At 33.6% G+C, this 21,144-nt stretch overlaps 1 protein-coding gene and 1 long non-coding RNA gene across 4 annotated transcripts in view; both read right to left on the reverse strand.

The window, feature by feature from the left end:
• Positions 1 to 3,559, reverse strand: part of LOC107680455 (uncharacterized) — a 14,772-nt gene extending 11,213 nt beyond the window's left edge. Inside the window, exon 1 of the long non-coding RNA XR_001633152.1 lies at positions 3,228 to 3,559. This is a non-coding gene — a long non-coding RNA (uncharacterized LOC107680455). The remainder of the gene's footprint in view (positions 1 to 3,227) is intronic.
• A 4,027-nt stretch (positions 3,560 to 7,586) lies between these two features.
• On the reverse strand, positions 7,587 to 21,141 carry ranbp3a (RAN binding protein 3a). 3 transcript variants are annotated; one of them, XM_016476481.1, is made up of 18 exons: positions 21,093 to 21,141; positions 19,632 to 19,713; positions 18,100 to 18,155; positions 17,979 to 18,015; positions 17,121 to 17,207; positions 16,960 to 17,031; positions 16,555 to 16,620; positions 16,288 to 16,380; positions 14,625 to 14,737; positions 13,682 to 13,786; positions 12,494 to 12,570; positions 12,315 to 12,390; positions 12,097 to 12,205; positions 11,828 to 11,952; positions 11,623 to 11,743; positions 10,364 to 10,506; positions 10,110 to 10,269; positions 7,587 to 8,856 (listed from the first exon to the last, which is right to left on the reverse strand). In XM_016476481.1, exons 1-18 carry the CDS (start codon positions 21,096 to 21,098, stop codon positions 8,813 to 8,815), a joined length of 1,572 nt encoding a protein of 523 aa, XP_016331967.1. In that variant the 5' UTR covers positions 21,099 to 21,141; the 3' UTR covers positions 7,587 to 8,812. The 3 variants fall into 3 exon arrangements, with proteins under 3 accessions (XP_016331967.1, XP_016331966.1, XP_016331968.1); XM_016476480.1 differs by having other exon boundaries at positions 14,625 to 14,740; XM_016476482.1 differs by lacking the exon at positions 21,093 to 21,141 and adding an exon at positions 19,926 to 20,137 and having other exon boundaries at positions 14,625 to 14,740.
• Between the last annotated feature and the right edge of the window lie 3 nt (positions 21,142 to 21,144).

Genomic DNA, 21,144 nt, shown 5'->3' on the forward strand with positions numbered 1-21,144 from the left:
TCCGTAGTTCACTGACAAGTTACGCAAAAAAATCGCAGACGATTTTATTGCGCGATTCTGAAGTCGAAGAAATCGTTTGCGATAATGACAGCTTGTTTGCATAGCTTCTCAGTGAACTATGGTTCTGTGAAGTAAATGCTGCTCCATCTGAAATACCACATTTAATAACATATTTTTACTCCAAACTCGCTTCATAATGTCAGTCGAGTGTTTGAAATAAATCTTTCTGTGAGATGATGCAGCTTCTTACACAGAATAAGGCACGCAACATATTTCATAGTATTCTAAGCAGTGATAAAGGCATTGCATTATAAATATACTTTATTTTAATGAAAATTATATTAATAACTCAGATAAACCATATATTGTCATAATCGTCTGTTTATTAGTCACGTTGAATCAATCAAAGCAGTTAAATGTTCTGTTTATCCAGCTACCGCTATAGGCATTTTCTGGGTTTCTTCTGCGAGGCGTATTTGGAGTTTCAGCGCGAGAGCGCCCTCTGGCCTTTGGATGGAGATTTACTGCTGATCATAGAACCGTGCTTCACTGAAAGATACGCATGACAATCGCAGCTTCTGTCGAATCGCGATTTCGATTTATCGTGCAGCCCTAATTTTCAGAAAGAAATGGTATTTGGTCTTTATCCTGTTTTTAAAAAGACATTGTTGCACTAAATAAGAAAATATCAAACCAGGTTTGATTGGGGTCAAGGTGGATGTGTGAAGTTAGTAAGTTCACAAGTGTCCAGTCCAGTAACGTGTAGTGAAATATTTTGTTTAAATACAAGGGTGTAGAATTTAGTAGGGATGCTATGAAATGTCCCTACCAATATCTACTAAATTGCTCCAAGCAATAATTTTGATCAAACAATTAAACGTCTGTTGTCTGCCGCTATGTCCCCACCAATGCCAAAATCAAACCTACACCCTTGTTTAAATACGCAAATGAGGCATCGTCTAATTAAATATGCACCAATTTGCATACATTTCTAGAACAAAAATCAGAACATTGGATGAAGTCGGCTTCAAAATTCTTGTTTAATTTTGTTGACATATTAGGGATTTTGGATTTTTTTACAGCATTTATTTAGGATTAAAATGTTGTAGAAAATCAGGCAAATGATAAATGAACAAACCCCTCTGTAAAAACCTTCAGAATATAGATAGGAATCAAACTGTTAAGTCTGGTGTATGCAAGTGCTGCTTCAGATTTCTAACTCAGTGCAGGAGAAAAAAAACTTGTTTTAAGAAAACGGCTTTTAAAGATATGTACTGTAATTGAAATCTACAGCTGCAAATACATTTCCAAGTTCCACACGCTGCTTTTTTGCCTTCATGACAGAATTGAACATTTAGTGCTTCAAATTTATTATAATCAAGGAGTTAAACAACAGAGGATTTAAAATGAACAGATGTAACATGTTACCTCAAAGTCAACATTGTATCAGAGTGAAACGGCTTATTGTACAAGAAAAAACTGGACTGAATTGATTGGATTGTAGAAAGTGCTGGCTAATTGCTGCACTTGTTTCATGCGAGTGACAGGTTAGAGGGGAACCCAGCCCTTGAGCCAATATATAGAGGAGATTTCATTTCTCAGAAAAATAATGTTTACTTGTAAGGGTAAATTACTCTAATTTTAAAAATATTAAAATATGCACTGTCCCCAGAAATATTTGGACAATTAAACCACACTTAATGTCTGAATTTCTTTGCATTATATAAATATCAAACCAAGTGGCATTTATTTTAAATAAAGATAACACAAACATGGTTTTTAAACAAAACATTTCACAAAAAGATGCACAATAGCTTCAAAATGAAAACAAACTGTATATTTGGTTGTCAAAATTTAGTGGAATATGTTCATGCACTGAAAACAATTTGGTGTAGAAATAATTTTCACTCTGAAATGAGGTTAATTTCACAAATTAATTACAAAGAGAAAACGGCATGAAATGGCATAATGTGTTGAATGAAACAAAATTTTGAAGTAGAAAGACTGAAACAGAATTTTCTTGTAAAACATGCATTAATAATCTCTGATAGAACACCTGTTTGAACTTACGGGGAAGTGTCTTCATACATCCATTGAAAACCACTTTGGGATTGCTGCATTGCATCATTTGTTTGCACATATCATATGGTTAATAACCAGTTTGTGTGACATTTTGATCCATTCTTTTGAGTGTGTGTGTGTGTGTGTCCAGAATTGTCCAATTATTTAGATCCACCATATGAACTATATGAGCAGTAAAGTAAAAATATGAGATCTCAATGTAGAAAATGGCAGAGTGCTTAAACGTTTAAATCCCTTCACTTAAACTGTAGTTTGTCAGAATAACAGAATGCAGTCAATAGCTGTTGTTATTCTGTTGGCTATTTGTGTTAGCCAACAAAGTCAACTGTCAAATAGATGCTTGTGTTTGCATGTAGTTATAGTATGAATGAAGCTATAATTAGCTTACACAAAGGGTTCCAAACATCCATTAGTTAAAATAACTTGCTCAAAATGGCTTTGACCTTTAAACCATTAAAACGTGAGAGAATGGAAGAAAACAGTGGATTTGAACTTGCCTGTAGCCTACAGACCACAATGTGACCTCTGCCTACTCATATTCGCTCATTACCAAAGTGAAATTATAGACTGTAATCAAATATCCCATGACAGATTTAATTACATGGCTCTTTAGAATACTCGGTTTTAATTAGTAAATTGCGCCATCAAGCGGTCTGATATTTTCTGTTATTCGCAGCGCTTTCAGATCACTACGCGAACTTAATTATTTCCTACAAACTCTATTGGCGCCATTCCTTAGTGAAAATGACTTGATATTTACCAATATTAATACTGCATTTTAGCTGCAAGCTTTAAGAAAATATTCAGGTAAAATTCCGAAATAATTCAAACTCAAATTAATATTATAATCGTGCGCACGATTTACTAATTCGTTACCTCGTTTTAAGTATCGTGCGCACGATTTACTTTTTTTTTCTCTCTGTAGGAGCTGTAGCGGTTGACGCCTAAAACTAATCTGAGTTGGGCTTCGCTTTAGCTCTTCGGCGAAAATTAAAATGCTGGTTTGATGAGTATCTGTTCACCCATTGTTACAAATAACCGACTTTTGGAGCCAATAATAACGCCAAAATCTAAAATAAAATAAAATGACGATAAAGAGATTCAGCCCTAATGAGAAAAAAAAAATCCATATAGGCCTATCTTACCTGTCGAGCAAGAAAGAGTCCATCTCTGGGTCGGTTTGGCTCTGTCACCTTCCCCTTTGCTTGTAAACTTTTAAACAATTCACTGATAACAACTCTGCTCGTTGGTTATGGAGAAAAGAAAACCTGTCAGAACAAACACACCTCCCACCTCACTGAACACGCGCTGTAGCAGTCGGACCTTCTTCTCTTTGTTTACGGACGTGACATAGCCACGCAAAGACGAATGACGTAAAGTTGACATTACCCGCGAAATCCGACCCGACATCTTTATATACTGTAGCTTAAATCTCCATGCATTTGAGTCATTTTATAAGGTACATTTCATGTCCACTGTTGACAATTATATATTGTTTTTTAACAATTTTCTTCGGAAAAATCACATTTTATTGTTTATATATATATATATATATATATGTGTGTGTGTGTGTGTGTGTGTGTGTGTGTATATAGATTATATAGGCTAGTTTGTGCAGCCTGTCTCAGTTCACTTGAAAATACCCTGATTAAAGCCCCGTAACAGCCTACTTTAATTTTTTTTAATCGAGTGGGTCTATAATTTAAGATAATGATAATAATAATTCAAATGTTACATTCAACATTATTCATATTAAATTTATTAATAAAATTAAAACTACTTTTTATGTATTTTTTCTTTTCCCTGTATAAGTTTATGTATGCAAGTATGTGTATGTGTGTGTGTATTCCATTTCTCCTCTCCTTTAAATGCTCTGCTTTATATACTTACATATATAAGATACATACAAGATGGAGATAAACACATGCACAAAACAACCTAGCACCCACACTTGACATAATCACATTGTCCTCCTATATGTTGTGTTATGATGTCCTGTCCTATGAATATAAAATAAAAACAAATATAAAAATACTTCAGAAAAAATATTTTTAAACATCAGTTTATATTTAATTTTCTTTCAGAAAATATTTTATTGTAGTATAGTTTAATATTATATTTTATATATTTTGTCCATAAAATTCATCAACTATGTCACTAAAAAGAACAACCTCTAAAAAAGGTTCATCACATCACCATGTGACCATCGTGTATGCTATCTTCTTCTGTGATGGACATTTTAACTGACCACCAATGTTATATATATCTTATTTTAATGAAGAAAAAAAAAAATATATATATATATATATATATAATTTATTTATTTTTATTCTTTTATTTTATAATTTTTTTCCACATTTGAGGTTAACCTTATGAAGAAAATAGCATGTTGTTGGCCAGACTAGGCCTTCCATTGAAATCATGAGTCAAAAGAGAAAATTATCAATTTACCCCACAGAGCCAATTTTTGTATAACAGTTTTCATGACCCTACTGTGTGACTGTTTACTGATGTCCACTTTTCAATAAACTGCTACCTGAACAGCAAAAACAGTTTAGAACAAAATATTGACAATTGAGGAACAATCATACACAGCATACAGAGTGCAGAATGGAAGAAGAGACTTCTAGAGAATCAAAGGCGGTACAGGTTTCCAAGTGGCAGAATGATGTGACTTAGAAACAGCATCATATTTCATAATGCAGAATCAGCAGACATGTATAGGTGGAATAGTGAAATGGTCTGAATAATTTTAATTGCAAACATGAACACAATAAAGTCTTCCAGTGGGGAAAAACAAGATGCTGGATGAATAATGAATGAAAATGAAAAACAGGAAAAAATTAAATGACAAAATTATTTGCATATTCCAGGGTTTTATAACTTGGTCACATGGTCAATGGAAAACACAACAGATCAAATATATATCCACATTTGACCACCATTACATGTTTCAACATCATGGTTAACAAAAAGACGTAATTATTCCAGTGAAATCAACAGTCCAGAAGCAGCCTAGCCCTTCTAAATGATCTCTAAACGCTTCCACCAGAGCAAAATTGTATATTTAAACCACAAGACCAGTGCAGTTGAGCTAGTCTGGACCAGAAATAGCACCGGCGCATTCACAGTCTATCTGTGGTCTACACAAATCAACCCAAAAAAGAAAAAAAAGGAGTGTGTCCTAAAGTACATCTGCTGCAACACACTGAATGTAAACATTTACAGACATTTACAGCAATCAACTTGCATCTGTTTTGTAAACCCTTAGCTCTGCTACTGCTTTCATATTGATGGGAAACATCTAACTCTATGGAAACACATTCATTCTAAAGCGAAACAACAGAATGTAATGTTAAGCGGAAAGCAGGTACAAAACAAATATGAACACAAAACAACTATTAAGTGCTATAGTTGGTATAAACACTAAAACCTCTGCAAACAGGACAAAAAATATTTTTTAGCTCACTAAATTTGTAACAAAGGCTAATTTAGTATATTGACCAACATATCTACATAGCTCTCGTTTTATTTTTAACAATATTTGAATTGAAATAAAAAATATCCTACTGTAAAATTACTAAATGTAACCTGTTCTCGTCTGAACACACATATTTCAGTGAAACTGAAACCAACTGAAGAATGATAATGCCATCACTTTCTTTAATCTTTTTCACATGGTCAGTCGCTACACATGCTGCTCTTCAACTGTATGTTTATGTGAATGGCAGGATGGAGCAATGGATGGAGCATCTGCTTCAGACACATTACAGCATGTGTGGACAGAAACAGTCAATGTACCATACATTGTTTTCTAGTTTCACATTTTGTGAATATGCTACACTTGAGTACCTATCACTGGCAGTGTATTGAGGATATTCAGCAGCAGAGTGGGAAAGGCCCTTCTTTAACTACATTGTGTGAGAGTCACAGGTTTCTGCTTGTTGTTTGGCAGTAATGTGTCTCATGAGTGATATCTGGCCCACACTAGCTGACAAACTGCCTTTAGAACTTAAGATCAAGCAGGTTCGGTTTCTTCAAGAAACTGTATAAAAGGGCAAATCTCACAAAAAATGTATCTACTGTAGGTTAAAAACATCATTTATTAAAATTATTGTAATATAACTGCATATTTTATTCAATTATATTAAATATATTATTCAATTATATTACAATAATTTGTGATTATATTACAATATGAATACATAATTTGTAATTATATTACAATATAAATAATTATATTACAATAATGTGTAATGACCCACACTAGCTGACAAACGGTCTTCTATAACTTAAGATGAATCAGGTTTTGCTTCTTAAAAACGTTTTAAACTGTATAAAACAGCAAATCTCACAAAAAATCACTCCAAAATCAAATGAACTAGTGATTAATGAATCAAATTTATGAACTATTGATCGAAATAATTATTTATTAAAATTATTGTAATATAATTGAATATATGATCGAATTGTATATGTAACATAATACAAATTAAGCCTAATTTAAGTCTGCTGATATGTTTTATATTGTGGCATTATTTTAATAATATTTTGATAAATTGACAATTAAAAGACGGATTAAAAACATCCTGTCTGGCCACAATGGCTTTTATCAATCAAATTAACAAACATTAAGCAGTACAACAAATACTACCATGATTTACTCAATTTAATTTTTTTTTTTTTTTTTTACATTACAATAAATAGGATGCATTTTTTTCATACTAAAGTAGGCTGAAAATTAAGGTTGGATGAAAGTTATCTAGAAAAATAAGATCACAATGCAAACCATCTTAAAGGAATAGTTCACAACACACACACATTAAAAATTACTCACCCTTCTTAACTTGGAGAAATGTAGCATTGCATCAGTGTCTCAGCAATGGATGCTCTGCAGTGAATGGGTGCCGTCAGAATGAGAGTACAAAAAGCTAATAAAAACATCACCATAATCCACAAGTAACCCACACCACTCCAGTCCATCAGTTAATGTCTTGTGAAGCAAAAAACTGCATGTTAGTAAGAAACAAATCCACATCATTAAGGCATTTTAACTTTAAACTGTCCCTTCTGGCCAAAATATGATTTCATAATGCATAATAAAAATGGACTCCATCCGTGTCTTCACACCAAAATACACTGACAGATTTGATTAGAACTGTTTTGGATTGTTTTTGCCTTTAAACAGTGCTTTAAATCTGTGCATACGTCTCTCCTGATTCAGACGAGACAACTTTTTAACTGGAGAAAGCAATGGACATGAAGTTAAAAATGTCTTAATGAAGGATTTGCTTCTTACAAACATGCAGCTTTTCACTTTACGAAATGTTAACTGATGGACTGGAGTGGTGTGGATTACTTGTGGATTATGGTCATGTTTTTATCAGCTGTTTGGACTGTCATTCTGACGGCACCCATTCACTGCAGAGCATCCATTGGTGAGCAAGAGATGCAATGCTACATTTCTCCAAATCTGTTCCCATGAAGAAACAACCTCATCATGGCCTGAGGGTGAGGACATTTTCAGCAAAGTTTCATTTTTGGTTGAACCATTCCTTTAATGATCTTATTTTAGTGTGAAATACAACCCTGACAGATTCTGTGAGATTCACCCCAACAGGCCAGTTCTACAGCTGCGCAATCACAAAATGTAAGATATGCTGTGCAACTTTTTTTTTTAAACAAAGTATCTGTTAAATAAGAGAAACAGGGCACAGAATCTTTCACTAATCTAACGACAAAAAAACTCCTCAAACTAAATATTTAGGTGAAAACCACTGTATATAGTATTACGGTAGTAACAGACAATACAGAACCCATTTTATGATAGTAATTAATGTCCTTAAGACATTTTGCTATAAAACTTTTGATCCTAAACTATGTACAGTACTAACTTGATTTACAGGACATATTCATAAAAATATACTGTGTGAAAAGGTACTATTGCATTGAAACTGGAGAATAATTTACAGTAAGTATTTGTACAATGGTCAACCTCACTGCAATGATATGTAAAAGCTGAAACATTTCACTGTTTATGCATCCAAACCCAGAATCCTCAAAAATATCTTCTGTCAGAACAGAATTTTCATTTATAGGTGAACTTTTCCTTTAAGTAAAGAGACTAAACAAATTTGATATAATATGCATAATATAATAAATTAGGTCCACTTAAAGCTGCAGTGTGAAAGTTTCTGATTCTGAAATGTTTAGAAAAATTGATATAAGAGCAGTCACATGGACGATCAGCTCTCTTTTAATATTGTACTGTTCTACAGCACTATACGAGTACATTAAATGCCGCTTACACATCCCAGGACTCATCTGAAGTCATTCTGAGATCTAAAGTGAGAAAGTGACGGATGATTTTAACAACACAGCTGAAACTGAGCAGAACTGTGATGGAAGATGAGATGGGACAACAAACATCCGTGTTTGGTTTCTGTTAACTCTGTGCGAGTAATTAAGTCTCACATTTAGAATGGAAAATCGGTTTACTAAAACACTAAGAGCCTCTCATTTTCATCAATATGATGACATTGAAAGTGTTATGCGTCCAGTCCTGAAGATGAGCTTTTTTGCTGTTACAATGCAATAAATAAAACCAGCTGAACACATGACTACAGTACACCTGAAGGAGTTTGGAGAAAAAAACACCTGCATAGTATTTGAGGGGATCAGAGGGCTGCAGTGAGGCATTGTGGGATGAATATCAGCAGCAGGCTCAGCACTATGTGTCACCTGTGGATGGACACACACCTGCCTCTGGAATACCTGAAAAAAAAAAAAGGTTTAAATGAGCAAAGCACAGATAATAACAAACACAAAAAATAAATACAAACATATGCACGCACACACACACACACATATAAGGAGATATATATATATATAAAAGGAGATATTAAAAATCTACTTAAAAATGTGTCACATTCTTGAATGTAATCTTTGATTCATGATGGGTTCATGTGGTTTTCAAAACTTCTATAACATTTGCAAGTTTCCATTTAAGGACTGTAAAAATTTCCATGACTTTTCCATAAGAAATATATATATATATTATTAATCATTATCAATTATTTTTACTAATAAAAATAGAGAGACAAAAATAAAAGATTGTCAAATTACTAGACATTTAATTATTTTAATGAGGCTTATTTTCTTTATCGTGATATCAATATTTCCTGGTTGTTTTTGAATTTACGCCACCCAAAAACATCAAAAATCTAATTTAATTAAATTACATTTAGTCATTTAGAAGACGCTTTTATCCAAAGCGACTTACAAATGAGCACAATGGAAGCAATCAAAATCAACAAAAGAGCAATGATATACAAGTGTTATAACAAGTATCAGTTAGCTTAACGCAGTTCACGTAGCAAGGTTTTTTATTAAATAATATAGTACATAAAAAGAAAACAGATAGAATAGAAAAAGAAGACCAAGCTAGTGTTAGAGGTCTTTTTTGCTTTTGTTAATTGTATAATAAATGAAAAACAGATAGAATACAAAAAGATTAGAAAGCAAGTGTTAGTTTTTTTTTTTTAAGAAAACAAGCAGCAAATGAATAGAGTGCAAGTCTAAAAGGGACAAGTGTTTTTTTTTTTATATGCATATTATTGAAAAGATGTATTGAAGTCATGCATTTTTAATGTATTGTTAAATAAATTAACAATTGTGGACAACAAATTACTGAATTTTCAAAAGAATAATTAAATAAAAATAATAAATATCTATCTATCTCTCTCTCTTTATATATATATATATTTTTTTATGAATATTTATATATTTATATGTAATATGAATACATTTTAAATTTGATTTAAATCAAATTTTTGTTTTGTAAGACAAAAAATGCTGGATTTGTGAATCCTGAACATGAACCAAATCAGTTAAGAGTGGCTGCTATAAAACATTTCCTGATAATATCATGTCAACAAAAATATTTTTGATTTGCATCTTACAAGCGCAGATAACAACCATAATCTTGATACCACAACCATAAACTTAATACCAATATGAAATATTACCTGGAGCAGGCGTGGCTGCTGTGGGGGGCGTGCGGGACTCGTCGTCGTCGCTGAAGCGGATGGCCGGCTGGCCGTCAGACTCCTGTCCGCTGATGCTCCGCAGCGCCAGGATACGATGGTGCAGGGCTGCAAAGAGCTGCGCAGCGTCCTTAGAGCTGGACTGAGAGATGAGATGAGATGAGACCACATGAGACCAGCAACACAACACTGACTCAAATCAGCTGGGATTATATAATCATTCGGTGCATTCTCACAGATATGAGGAAGACTTTGACGCCCTGCTCCTCTGTGTCCATGGCTGTTATTCTGAGACTCTTCTCACTGGCTTTATCCACTTGCATCTGAGGCCAAAGCTTAGTGTTGAGGATCACTCGAAGACTTCCCTGAGTCCGCATGACTGCAAGCCAAAAACAAACACTGTGATCAGCTATCAGTAAACAAGAACACTGCAGATTTTTCTTTTCTAAACAAGTGACTGAATAAGTAATTTTTTGCTAATACAGGCTGACATATAGGAAAAATCAATGAACTGACCAGTATTTGTCCATTTTGAGATTGCTAGCATCAGCCACTAACTTGAGCATTCAAGGCAGATAAAACAGAAGTATTAGCACCCCTTTGTGTCGGTAACAAAATCTGCAAGTGGCCTCGTCTTTAATGAAAATGTGCTGTTTTGAATGAGTTTTGTATAAACATTGCATAACACAAGCATCCAGTAAATTTTAGCTGTTGTGCATCTCATTGGCTCACTTTAAATAGTCTTGAAGTAATAGTTCATCCGATCCCAAATATGTAGTCAACATTTACTCTCCATCAGTTCAATTCAAACTCACGTGACTCTTCTTTTTTTCATCAAATTCAAAGAAATGTTTAAGCAGAAATTTGAAGCTTCTGTTTTCCATATAAACAAAAACACAGAGTGATTCCGACACTACTGTTCTAAAGTTGGTGGTCAGAATGAGTTTAAGAAATAAATATTTTATTCAGCAAAGATTATTGGACTGATCAAAAGTCACAGTATAGACAATCATAATGTTACAAATTAATCCTATTTCAAATAAATGTTGTTCTTTTGAACTTTCTTTTTATCATTAAATTTTAAAGTATATTCAAATAGAAAACAGTTCCATTAAATTGTAATATTCCACAATATTACTGGTTTTGTGTTTTTGATCAAATAAATGCAGCCCTGGTGAGCATTAACGCTAGTGTATATTATATGACTTCAGAAGATGTGAAAGTTATATGGACCATTTCTATGTTGATATTTTTTTGTTCCTGTTTTGATCTGACATTCTGCATGTGCTCTTTTTTTGTAAATCTTGGAATTACATTATGATTAAATGATGACAAAACTTTCACTTTTGGGATTTAATATCAATGACTGGCCACTCGGGCACTGGCCACTATCAAAACACTAGTGATTCACTCTATTCTATTCAAATTCACAGTAAAATATTGAAGTGTGAAGGTTATACGACCAAGGCCTTCGATAACCTCTGCAGTGCATTACCCAGTCGGGACTGTAAGGTGCCGTCATCAGCGGACGCCATGTCATTGAGCCTGAGCACTCCACATCCTCTCTCCACCCATGACTGAGACGTCATCTCAAACACAAACAACTTACACTGCATCTGAAAACACACGGGAAAGAGCCTCATCTTCTCATGTGTTTCTGAAGCTCGCCTGTATGGATCAGATGTGTGAGCTGCTCTCACCTGCAGCACATTGCTCTCCGACTCCTCTCCTGTCCTGACCTCCACCTGCTCTAATAAACACTTCTGTGGTTTGTGTGCTTCGTGTCGCGCCGCCGACTCCTCCAGAGACTCTTTCATGTTGTCACCTACAGCACATTAAAACATAAATATGTATGTTTTTAGTGGCCAAGTTAAGCATACTGTGCTATTTTATTAACATCCTGCCACTTTTTTTGCTTTTAAGACTCTGTGTAAGATTAAAAAAAATAAAAGTCACAAAAAACACATACTCTTCTCCACAGTTTGATAGTGTGAGGAAGAAATCTGGCTGAACAGGCCCATCTCTGACTGAGGCTCTTTGCTGCTCCCTGGAGGTTCAGTGCTGAATTTTGGCAGTGCCTATAAGCGTGCAATACATAAATATGTCAGGAACTGTGATCTATGATAACCTGACCATGCCAAATCATGACAGACATATCAAGGTTTAGAACAGAATTTACTGTTTTACCAAGACACGATCCAACATGTTCTGCCCAAAGACAAACTTCACGCTGTTGGCATCGCTGCTGTCAGGTTTTTGTGCACTACCAGAAACAATATTGATGCCAAGAAAAGTTACAAGTTTCTGCCTGAGGAGACCTGTAAAAATGTCTTTAAAAATTAACATGAACATTTCAGCTGCAGTACCTGGAAGTGATATACTGCAAAAAGTAATTTGTTTCCTCTGAATCGCCACTTTCGGATGAGACACAGCTGTTGGCCACCTGCAGCAAATACAATTAAACTTTCAATCAACAAGACAAAACACCAACACAGAAGCGAAACAATTTTTACTAAATAAAGTCAGAACTTAAAAAATACTTATTAGGAATTAGGGCTGGGCGATACAGGTAAATGATATCTTGATCTTTTTAAAATATCCTATGTTTAAAATACATTAAAGAGGATGAAATAATCATAAATGTAATAAAATAATATCTCCTACATATTTGCACTGAAATGGTTTATTTTTGTCATTTAGTGGTTTTCAGCATTAACCAATCACATCAACCAAACTGTATTGTCACTTACTGTAACCTAAACAGATCAAACTTTTATCATGTAAAAACTAAAACCAATTAAAATCATCAAGGCATCTCCTTCCCAACTGCTTTTTATTTAAATAACATGATGAAAAGTGATTAATTCATTATTATTTGTCATCTATATGAACCGTCATAATAATATAGAGTAAGTCTTCTGCTCACCAAGGCTGCAATGATTTGACCAAAAACACAGTGAAAACAGTAATATTGTGAAATATTATTACAATTTAAAATAAATTTTTCTAACTGAATATTCCTGTGATCTAAGCTGAATTTTCAGCATAATTACTCCAATCTTCAGTGTCACAAGATCCTTCAGAAATCATTCTAATATGCTGCTGATTTGCTGTGCTGCATAATATTCTTGTGGAAATAGTGATAGAGACATTTTTCTGAATTCTTTGTATTAAATATCTTTAAAGCGACTTTTGACTTATTTAATGCATTCCTGTTGAATAAGACGATTATCTTCTCAAAAAAAAAAAAAAAAAAAAAAAAAAAAAAAAAAAAAAACAATCAACCCCCCAAATTTAACATGACATTAATGTTTTTAACTTATTCATGAAATTAATTTAAAAAGTTTCCTATTGAAGTTTAAATAAGAGATGCTATGAAAACATTTGTCTGAATGCTTCCATACTCACAGCAAAGACTAGGAAACTAAATAAATCCTTTCTTAATTTTTATATTGCCAGCAAAAGAACTATACAGGAAATATTCAGTGTATAACCCAGCCCCTAATCGGAATGAGACAATCACACAGAGAACATCGGACGCAGATGAATCAAACCTTTGCTCTGTCCCTCATATTCTGTCCAAACACAAAACTGCTCTCAATTGGGGCACCTTCAGTTTTGTCTTCTGTTTTGTGCCCAAAAGTGCTGTTGCTCTTTACCTTAAAAGAAATAACAAAAGGTCATTTAAGTTTAAAAGTGTGACCAGGCTGCTCATATCCTGTTCACTTTGCTATAGTTATGTGTCAGAGCTTCAACTAGAAATACGGGGTCAGCCAAACAAAACGAAGACATTCAGAACAAGATGATAAAGTATTTTCTGGAAGCCACAGCCATGTGAAATAAAACTAGACTTGTCTGGCCTTTGGACCATAGCCCATGCTGCGTTTAAACATGCTTACATTTGTCAAATATAAAAAAACAGAGTGCAAACATTACAGTGGCCCCGAAAAATATGTCGACACTAATGCCACACTTCAAGATGAATATGAATATCTGTGTTATATAACAAAATATCAAACAAAGTGGCATTTGATGAAAAAGTATAGCACAAATACACTTTTTAAGCAAAATAATACAATAAATATTAATCGATTTCCTCCCAAAGTGCACTTAAAGGGATAGTACACTCAAAAATTAAAATTCTGTCATCATTTACTCCTGTAAGAGTTTCTTTCTTCTGCTGAACACAAAAGAAGAAAGTGGGTAACCAAACAGTTTCTGGTCCCCATTGACTTCCATAGTATTATTTTTCCATACTATTCAATGGGGGCAGCTGTTTGGTTGCACACATTGTTCTAAATATCTTCTTGTATGTCCAGAAGAAGAAAAGAGAAAAAAAGATAAGAACTCATACAGGTTTGGAACAACTTGAGGGTGAGTAAAAGATGACAATTTTCATTTTTGGGTGAACTATCCCTTTAAGAGATTTTTGTGACAATAAATTAAAGTAGATAACAGTGCTGTCTAGGACATGGGTTGCTGTCGGTCACGTCTTACCAGTGACACGTCATTATCCTGTGTGCCAGCAGCAGACGTCTCTGAGTTACGTTCACATTCTGCTCCTCCATCTGAGAGGTTCTTCACTCCGTTTGAACTGCTGTCGATCGAGTCTGCTGAAACAACAGACTACAGCTTTTAGTTCAGGTTCTCCTTCAGCTGATCTGTTTGAGTTGATATTCATCATGTACTCACTATGGGTGTAACGATACACGCATTCATACTGAATATTTTCAGTACACGTTTTTCGGTTCGGTGTGCATGTGTACGGAACAAATGTAGCATTGTTTTAAACAACGCACATGAGGAACTTTATTTGAAACTCCTAGTTTTATATGTCTTCGTTTTAATGAATCAATATAAATTCTTAAATCCCAAGACCGATCGTTTAGTCTATGCTGTTTCAGTTGATGCATGAATAAAACTTTAATGGACATACAGCTCATCTACTGTCCAATAACTGCCATAAGCTTTGTGTTTTTCATCTTTCAAATTCTGTCCAATTTATCAGGAAATTCAAACAATAAATGCGGTTCTGATGCTCTTTGATCGCAAAACAGCAGCGGAGTTTTAGTTTTATAGTTTTATACTACTAGCACAAAATAGACATGAATGAACATATCACGTCTCATGTAATAGCTCAATCAGTGTTTCAACCATGGAAAGATATTGATAAAACAGCTTGTAAACAATGTGTCACATAGCATTGCCTCGGGCAAGCCATTCAGTGCCCACAGATGGTTAGTTCGCTACAGAAATGAACATAAATGTGTGCACTATATTAGCCTATATATTCACTATAGTTATGTTAACCTGGTAGTGATGTCTTGATTATGTAATGTATGTGTAAATAAATCTGTCATAAAAACAAGTTATGACAGACACTGTGTAAATTATTCTATTTCAACAACGAATTGGAGTAGAAACATCATTTTATAATTAGTTAATGTAAAAACTGGCAATTTACATGTTTACATACTTTTTTTTTTTTTTATTTGAGTGCTGATTATTGTATCTTAAAACAAATATTAATTAAATGTAATAGTCTAGGCTCTGGTGTTAACTGTAACCTTTAATATTATAGTAATGTGCAAGTAATTGGGTTCCCTATACAGTTTATAACATTAACTTAATCCTTTATCATTATCCTTAAAGCTGCAGTCCGTAACTTTTTTTGGTTAAAAATGATCCGAAATCAATATTTGAGCAAGTACATAACCAGCCAGTGTTCAAAACTATCACCTTACTTTAGCCCGATTCACAACGGTTAGCTTATAATAATGTTTTCTAATTTGAGTGGTACGGGTAGGTTTTCACGGGAAATTCGAGCATGGCACTGCGTCATTACGTCACGTCTGTAAACATAAAGAAGTTGTCCTGGCTACTAGGCTATCGCATGTGAGGATCCTGCAGGTGGCGGATTGTAATCCAGAAAGGATTATGTTTATGAAACACATGTGAATGAAATTAAATGCAGCTTTAAGATATTTTTATTTAGAGACAGAACCACAATTTGTTCAGTAAACAAGTTTAATAAAAAATAAAAAGAAGCAAATTTATGTTTAGTTTTTTTCCCCTCTTGCTGTACCGAAAACATACCAAACTGTGACTTCAAAACTGATTTACATACCGAACCATCATCTTAGTGTACCCTAGCACTCACCATTCTGTGGGGGGGATCGAGCCGGAGTGGGCTGCAGCACTGGAGGTCGCAGGATGCTGCGCTGGGCTTCTTTGGGTTTCGGGCTGGGGACACCTGAAACGAATCAATCAAAAGACATCTCTCAGGCCCTCTGAGGGTCTCTGGCACAGAAAGTTCAAATGGTGACCGTCTATGGAATCATGTAAATAAACAATCTTACGAAAGCACCACAACTGGACATTAATCAACAGACGGTTCAAAACAGCAGATGTTTGAACACTGACTCACCAGCACTCGGCGCCTGGCCATGGATTAGGGTCGGGGGTTTCAGGCGAAACCCCACAGTTTTCTCTTCTGGGAAGAAAAAAAGAAAAAAAGTAGTAGTCAACACGAAACCAAAACTGACATTACTTACTTTTTTAATGCACAATATTAGTCTTGTGCAAAGGTTTGTAATAACTTGCCCCATTTCTGAAACAACTTTTATTTTTAATTCTGTCAAATACAGAGCATTTTTCTCAATCCAACCCAATTCCCAATGGATAAACTCCAGTCTTGATCTTTTTTCTTACTGAATATCCCGTTTCACTCATAAATGTCACATTATGAAAGTCAAACAGGCTGTGAATGTAATTTTTTACTGACTTACATAACGTGTGATTTGGTACAAGTTTGAAGCACATTGAGTCTCACCAGGTTCTGAGTCGGAGTTTTCGGTTGGTGACTGGCAGAAGCTGGATGGCATGAAAACATTATTCTTAGAAACTGTAAAAAAGGAAAAGAAAGAAACCAGGCTAAACAGAAGAAGTTCTAAATGTACTATAAAACCTGTAATTATCTTCCAGGTGAATTACCGGAATGAGTTGGTGGAAACTGCGTAAATGGTGATGTTCTTCCTCTTTTGGCTGCAGGGTTGTAATTGCCATCTGCCGTATCAGAGTCTGGACAGAAACAGAAGTCCAGAAAAGTCGGAAATTAAAAAACAAAATACATTTAAATTTTAAAGACACATGCATACATGAATTCTTCATACAGAAATCATGTCCTCATATATATATATATATATATAGAGAGAGAGAGAGAGAGAGAGAGAGAATTTACATATGAAACTTACAAAAACTGTCAAGCACATTTCAAAGATGTTTTTCACCCCAAATTCAAAACGAACATTAATTACATTTTTATTTAATATGAAACTTACAAAAACTGTCAAGCACATTTCAAAGATGTTTTTCACCCCAAATTCAAAACGAACATTAATTACATTTTTATTTAATTATTTACTTAATTAATTACTTCATTAATAATGACTACATTAATAATTTAACTAATTACATTTTTCAAAAAGAAAATGAGGCATGTTTATAAGATTTCTATAATCTGTAATAACATTAACAATAACATTTTCATGACATAAGCACTTTCCTTCTTAAATTGTAGTAACTGTATATGGCTTTATAGAATTAGATTCATTATTATTTATTTTTTCATTTAATTTTAGCAAGTAATTACTTTTAATTTATTAAATCATCAAACAGATTTTAATGTGCTTAACTGTGCAATTATAAAATAAAGAATAAATAAATACCCAGGTCTCTTTTTCTTTATGACACAAGTGTTCCTTTATATTCTAATATGTCCCAAACATTTATTTGTGAAATTCATACTTTCAGTAATATTTTGGGTTGACTGCTAAAAAGACTGAAGCTCACCCTCTCCATCCTCTGAGCTGGATCCCTCTGCTGACCTCTGAGGATAGAATCGGTGTTTTAAGGCCAATATTGAACAAATGTGACCCGAGTCATGCAGTAAGAAGTGAAGTGCTGGTCTTACCTTTTGTGCTTTATCTTTCTGAAACATAAACACTGGAGGAGCAACAGCAGGTTTCTCTGCAAGTTGAAAAACAAGATTTGGTGTCATTGAGTGGACATGCTACAGCTAAGAATCTCATGTATCCTTGACAGAGAGAAAATAAATCCAAGACAGCAGATAAAGTGTGAGAAATGCATCAGATTATATACATCTATGTACAGTATCATTTAAAAATATATTAGAATTCACTCAAAACTGAGAAGTATAATTACAATAGTTTTTAATAATTAAAACTGTCTATTTGAACCAAAAGTGTGATTTGTATATTTATTAGGGCTGTCAATTTGACATGTGAGTAGGATTAATTAAATTGTGGAATAAATAATAATTTTATTTAAATAGACTGCTGTGAACTGTAGCCCAGTGATAGGCTGTTATATGTCCAATTATATGGAAATAAAATACACAATATATTCATGTTTGAAGCTACTTTTTGTTTTATGTTTTGAGCTTGCACTTTCTGAACGGGTGCTTCTTTTTCTTAGATGCTAGTTTAACCCTGTAAAACTTGAAATATGAAATAATAGAAAGAAATCTCATTTTTGAAATCTGAAACCATTTATTGAACCTTAGACAAAATCTTTAAAAAATGTACATATGTGTTTTTTGTTGAGTACCATATTAGATACAACAGTCTTTTCTGGCTTATATGATACAGCAGTATGATACAGTAGAATATGAATCACCCAAGAAAAGACACCTCAAATTTATTCAGAGGCCCAAACTGAGCAAAAATATGTATATATGTAATATACAGATGCCGATATTTACAGTATATGGCTAAGAAAGATGACATGCTTAGTTTTATTATCAAAGCTCTGTAGTTTCAAAACATATAATGCAATGGAATACAATAAAAATTGAGACATGAACAAATAAATATTCATCAAAAGCCTGATTGATCATATATGATACTCATAACTTAAAAAATGATTTTTCTAGAAAATGTATGTATAATAAAGTAAACCTAAGCTGATTCAGTCCAATAAGTGTTCCTCTTGAAATGTTACTAACAACATTAGTTATTCTTATGTTTGCTTTATAAAAATCTGTAAATATTTCACAGCGAAAAGACCACAAGCTGAATTCTTTTTATCAGGTAAAAACCTTTTAGTATAATTGTAAAAACATCCCCATGTTTTTCCAATTATACTAAAAGGCTTTTTACCTGATAAAAAAAGAATAAAGATTGTGTAAAGTAGATTATATACAACAGGTTTTTCAGCAACGTGTTGATCATTCAGTGTACTTAATATGGAAATATGGAAACATTCCTGTCTTCATTTCCTTGTGTCTATTTTTATGTTACCACGAGGAAGCCTGGGCTTACAGAGATGTGTGGCTGTCTATAATCTTACACCCCACACATGTGCTAGTTAATATCTCTGATGTCTAATGCAGACCATTTAATATCTACCGATGACTGTCCCAATAACATCACTTAAGAAGTGCAGAAGAGATCATCTCCTCATCCGTTTGCCAACACAACTCACCGTCCTCATCTGCCATGCTGCTGTCTGATCCTCCGCAGGATGAAGTCAAGATCTTCTGCTTCCAACCATCAGAGACAAAACTCTAAATAAAATATGGTGGCAAAAGCACAAGAATTTTGTTAAATAAAAAAAGACCTGACAAGAAGTAGCCAAAACGACCTATTTACAAACCTAAACATTGTATTAAAGGAACCGTTCTGCAATAGTTCTGAAACAGAATATTTGTATGTACTCAATAAACCATGTTTATACGCTTGTATGACTTGAATGAACCAGTTTTCAAGTTTAACTCACTGATTCAATGCTCCTGTCAGTCTACAGCTCACCGGAGGGAAAGATTTTCAGTTAATGATGACTTCTTAAAATTGTTGTTTCTCACTCAAAGTTGCATAGTATACATTTATGGTCATTTTGAGTACAATAGAAATGCATTGTGTATGCATGTTTACAAACAACCTAAACATTAGATGCTGTTTTTAACCAAATATCCAAAAATGTTACGTTAATATATGAGTTTGGAAATTTTTATTTTTTGTTATATTGTTTTATATTTGGATATACAATAAATGTATTTAGTTAAAATAAATAATTATTTAATTTGTAATTATTTTTTATAATAAAAAATATATAGTTATTTTTAATAGAAAACACACATATAGACTATACATATTATACTGATTTGATGTCCACAGTCAAAAATGACTGGCCTTCAAAAGGCTACAACACAACAGTTTGTATATTTTAATTAATTCATTAATTAAAAAATAAACTTTTATAATTAAAAAAATACATATTTTATTTTTTAACAGAATAATATACACATAATACACATAGGCTAAAGCACCTAACCTTTTAAAAACTGCTTGTAAATCTTTCATTACGCTTTATTATTACCATTTCTTAGATACAATCTTATTTCAAAATTCAATTAGCACATGTTTTGTATTTTATTTCGGAACTGATTGATCGTTAAGTCTCACTGATCTGAGATTATACACCTCAGTAAACAAAAAGCATTATTTATGAATAATTCTGGCAAGACTGTGCACAATTCTCAGTTCTGCACAAATTACAGCTGAACACATTAGAGTACCTCTTAACTCAAAACGAAAACAGTTTAAATGTTAAAATTGACACTCCTGCCACAAATAACCAGAAACCCACCAACATATAGACAGAAATACCTGCCTACGCGCTTATGAAGACAGCAGGGATAACAAATATGCCTGTAAATGATAAACACACTTCTGTGAGACTATAAATAGACACAAGTGTATGTAAACATTAGTTCTGTCTCTGACTGAGGCCGGTGCGTTCAAATGCCACATTTCATAATTAAATCAACTGAAATAAGCAAACACTCGTTCTGTCAGCTCCAGACAGTCTCATAAATCATAACACGATTCTCCGTACTTAATTAAAAAGAGCTTTACTTGTATTTCATGCACAAACATCTCTTACCCTCATTTCACCTCCGCCATTTTACTTCCGCTGTCTACCCATAATCCTCTGC

The sequence above is a fragment of the Sinocyclocheilus anshuiensis genome, unplaced genomic scaffold (genome assembly GCF_001515605.1).
Source record: "Sinocyclocheilus anshuiensis isolate Anshui unplaced genomic scaffold, SAMN03320099.WGS_v1.1 scaffold308, whole genome shotgun sequence".
Classification (NCBI taxonomy): Eukaryota; Metazoa; Chordata; class Actinopteri; order Cypriniformes; family Cyprinidae; genus Sinocyclocheilus; species Sinocyclocheilus anshuiensis.

What these genes read in the sequence shown, in the direction of transcription:
- ranbp3a (XM_016476480.1), bottom strand. An exon ending in TCGATCCCCCCCACAGAATG is followed by an intron (nt 14,741 to 16,287) that starts GTGAGTGCTAGG and finishes CTGTTGTTTCAG; the next exon opens with CAGACTCGATCGACAGCAGT. An exon ending in AGGATAATGACGTGTCACTG is followed by an intron (nt 13,787 to 14,624) that starts GTAAGACGTGAC and finishes ATTTCTTTTAAG; the next exon opens with GTAAAGAGCAACAGCACTTT.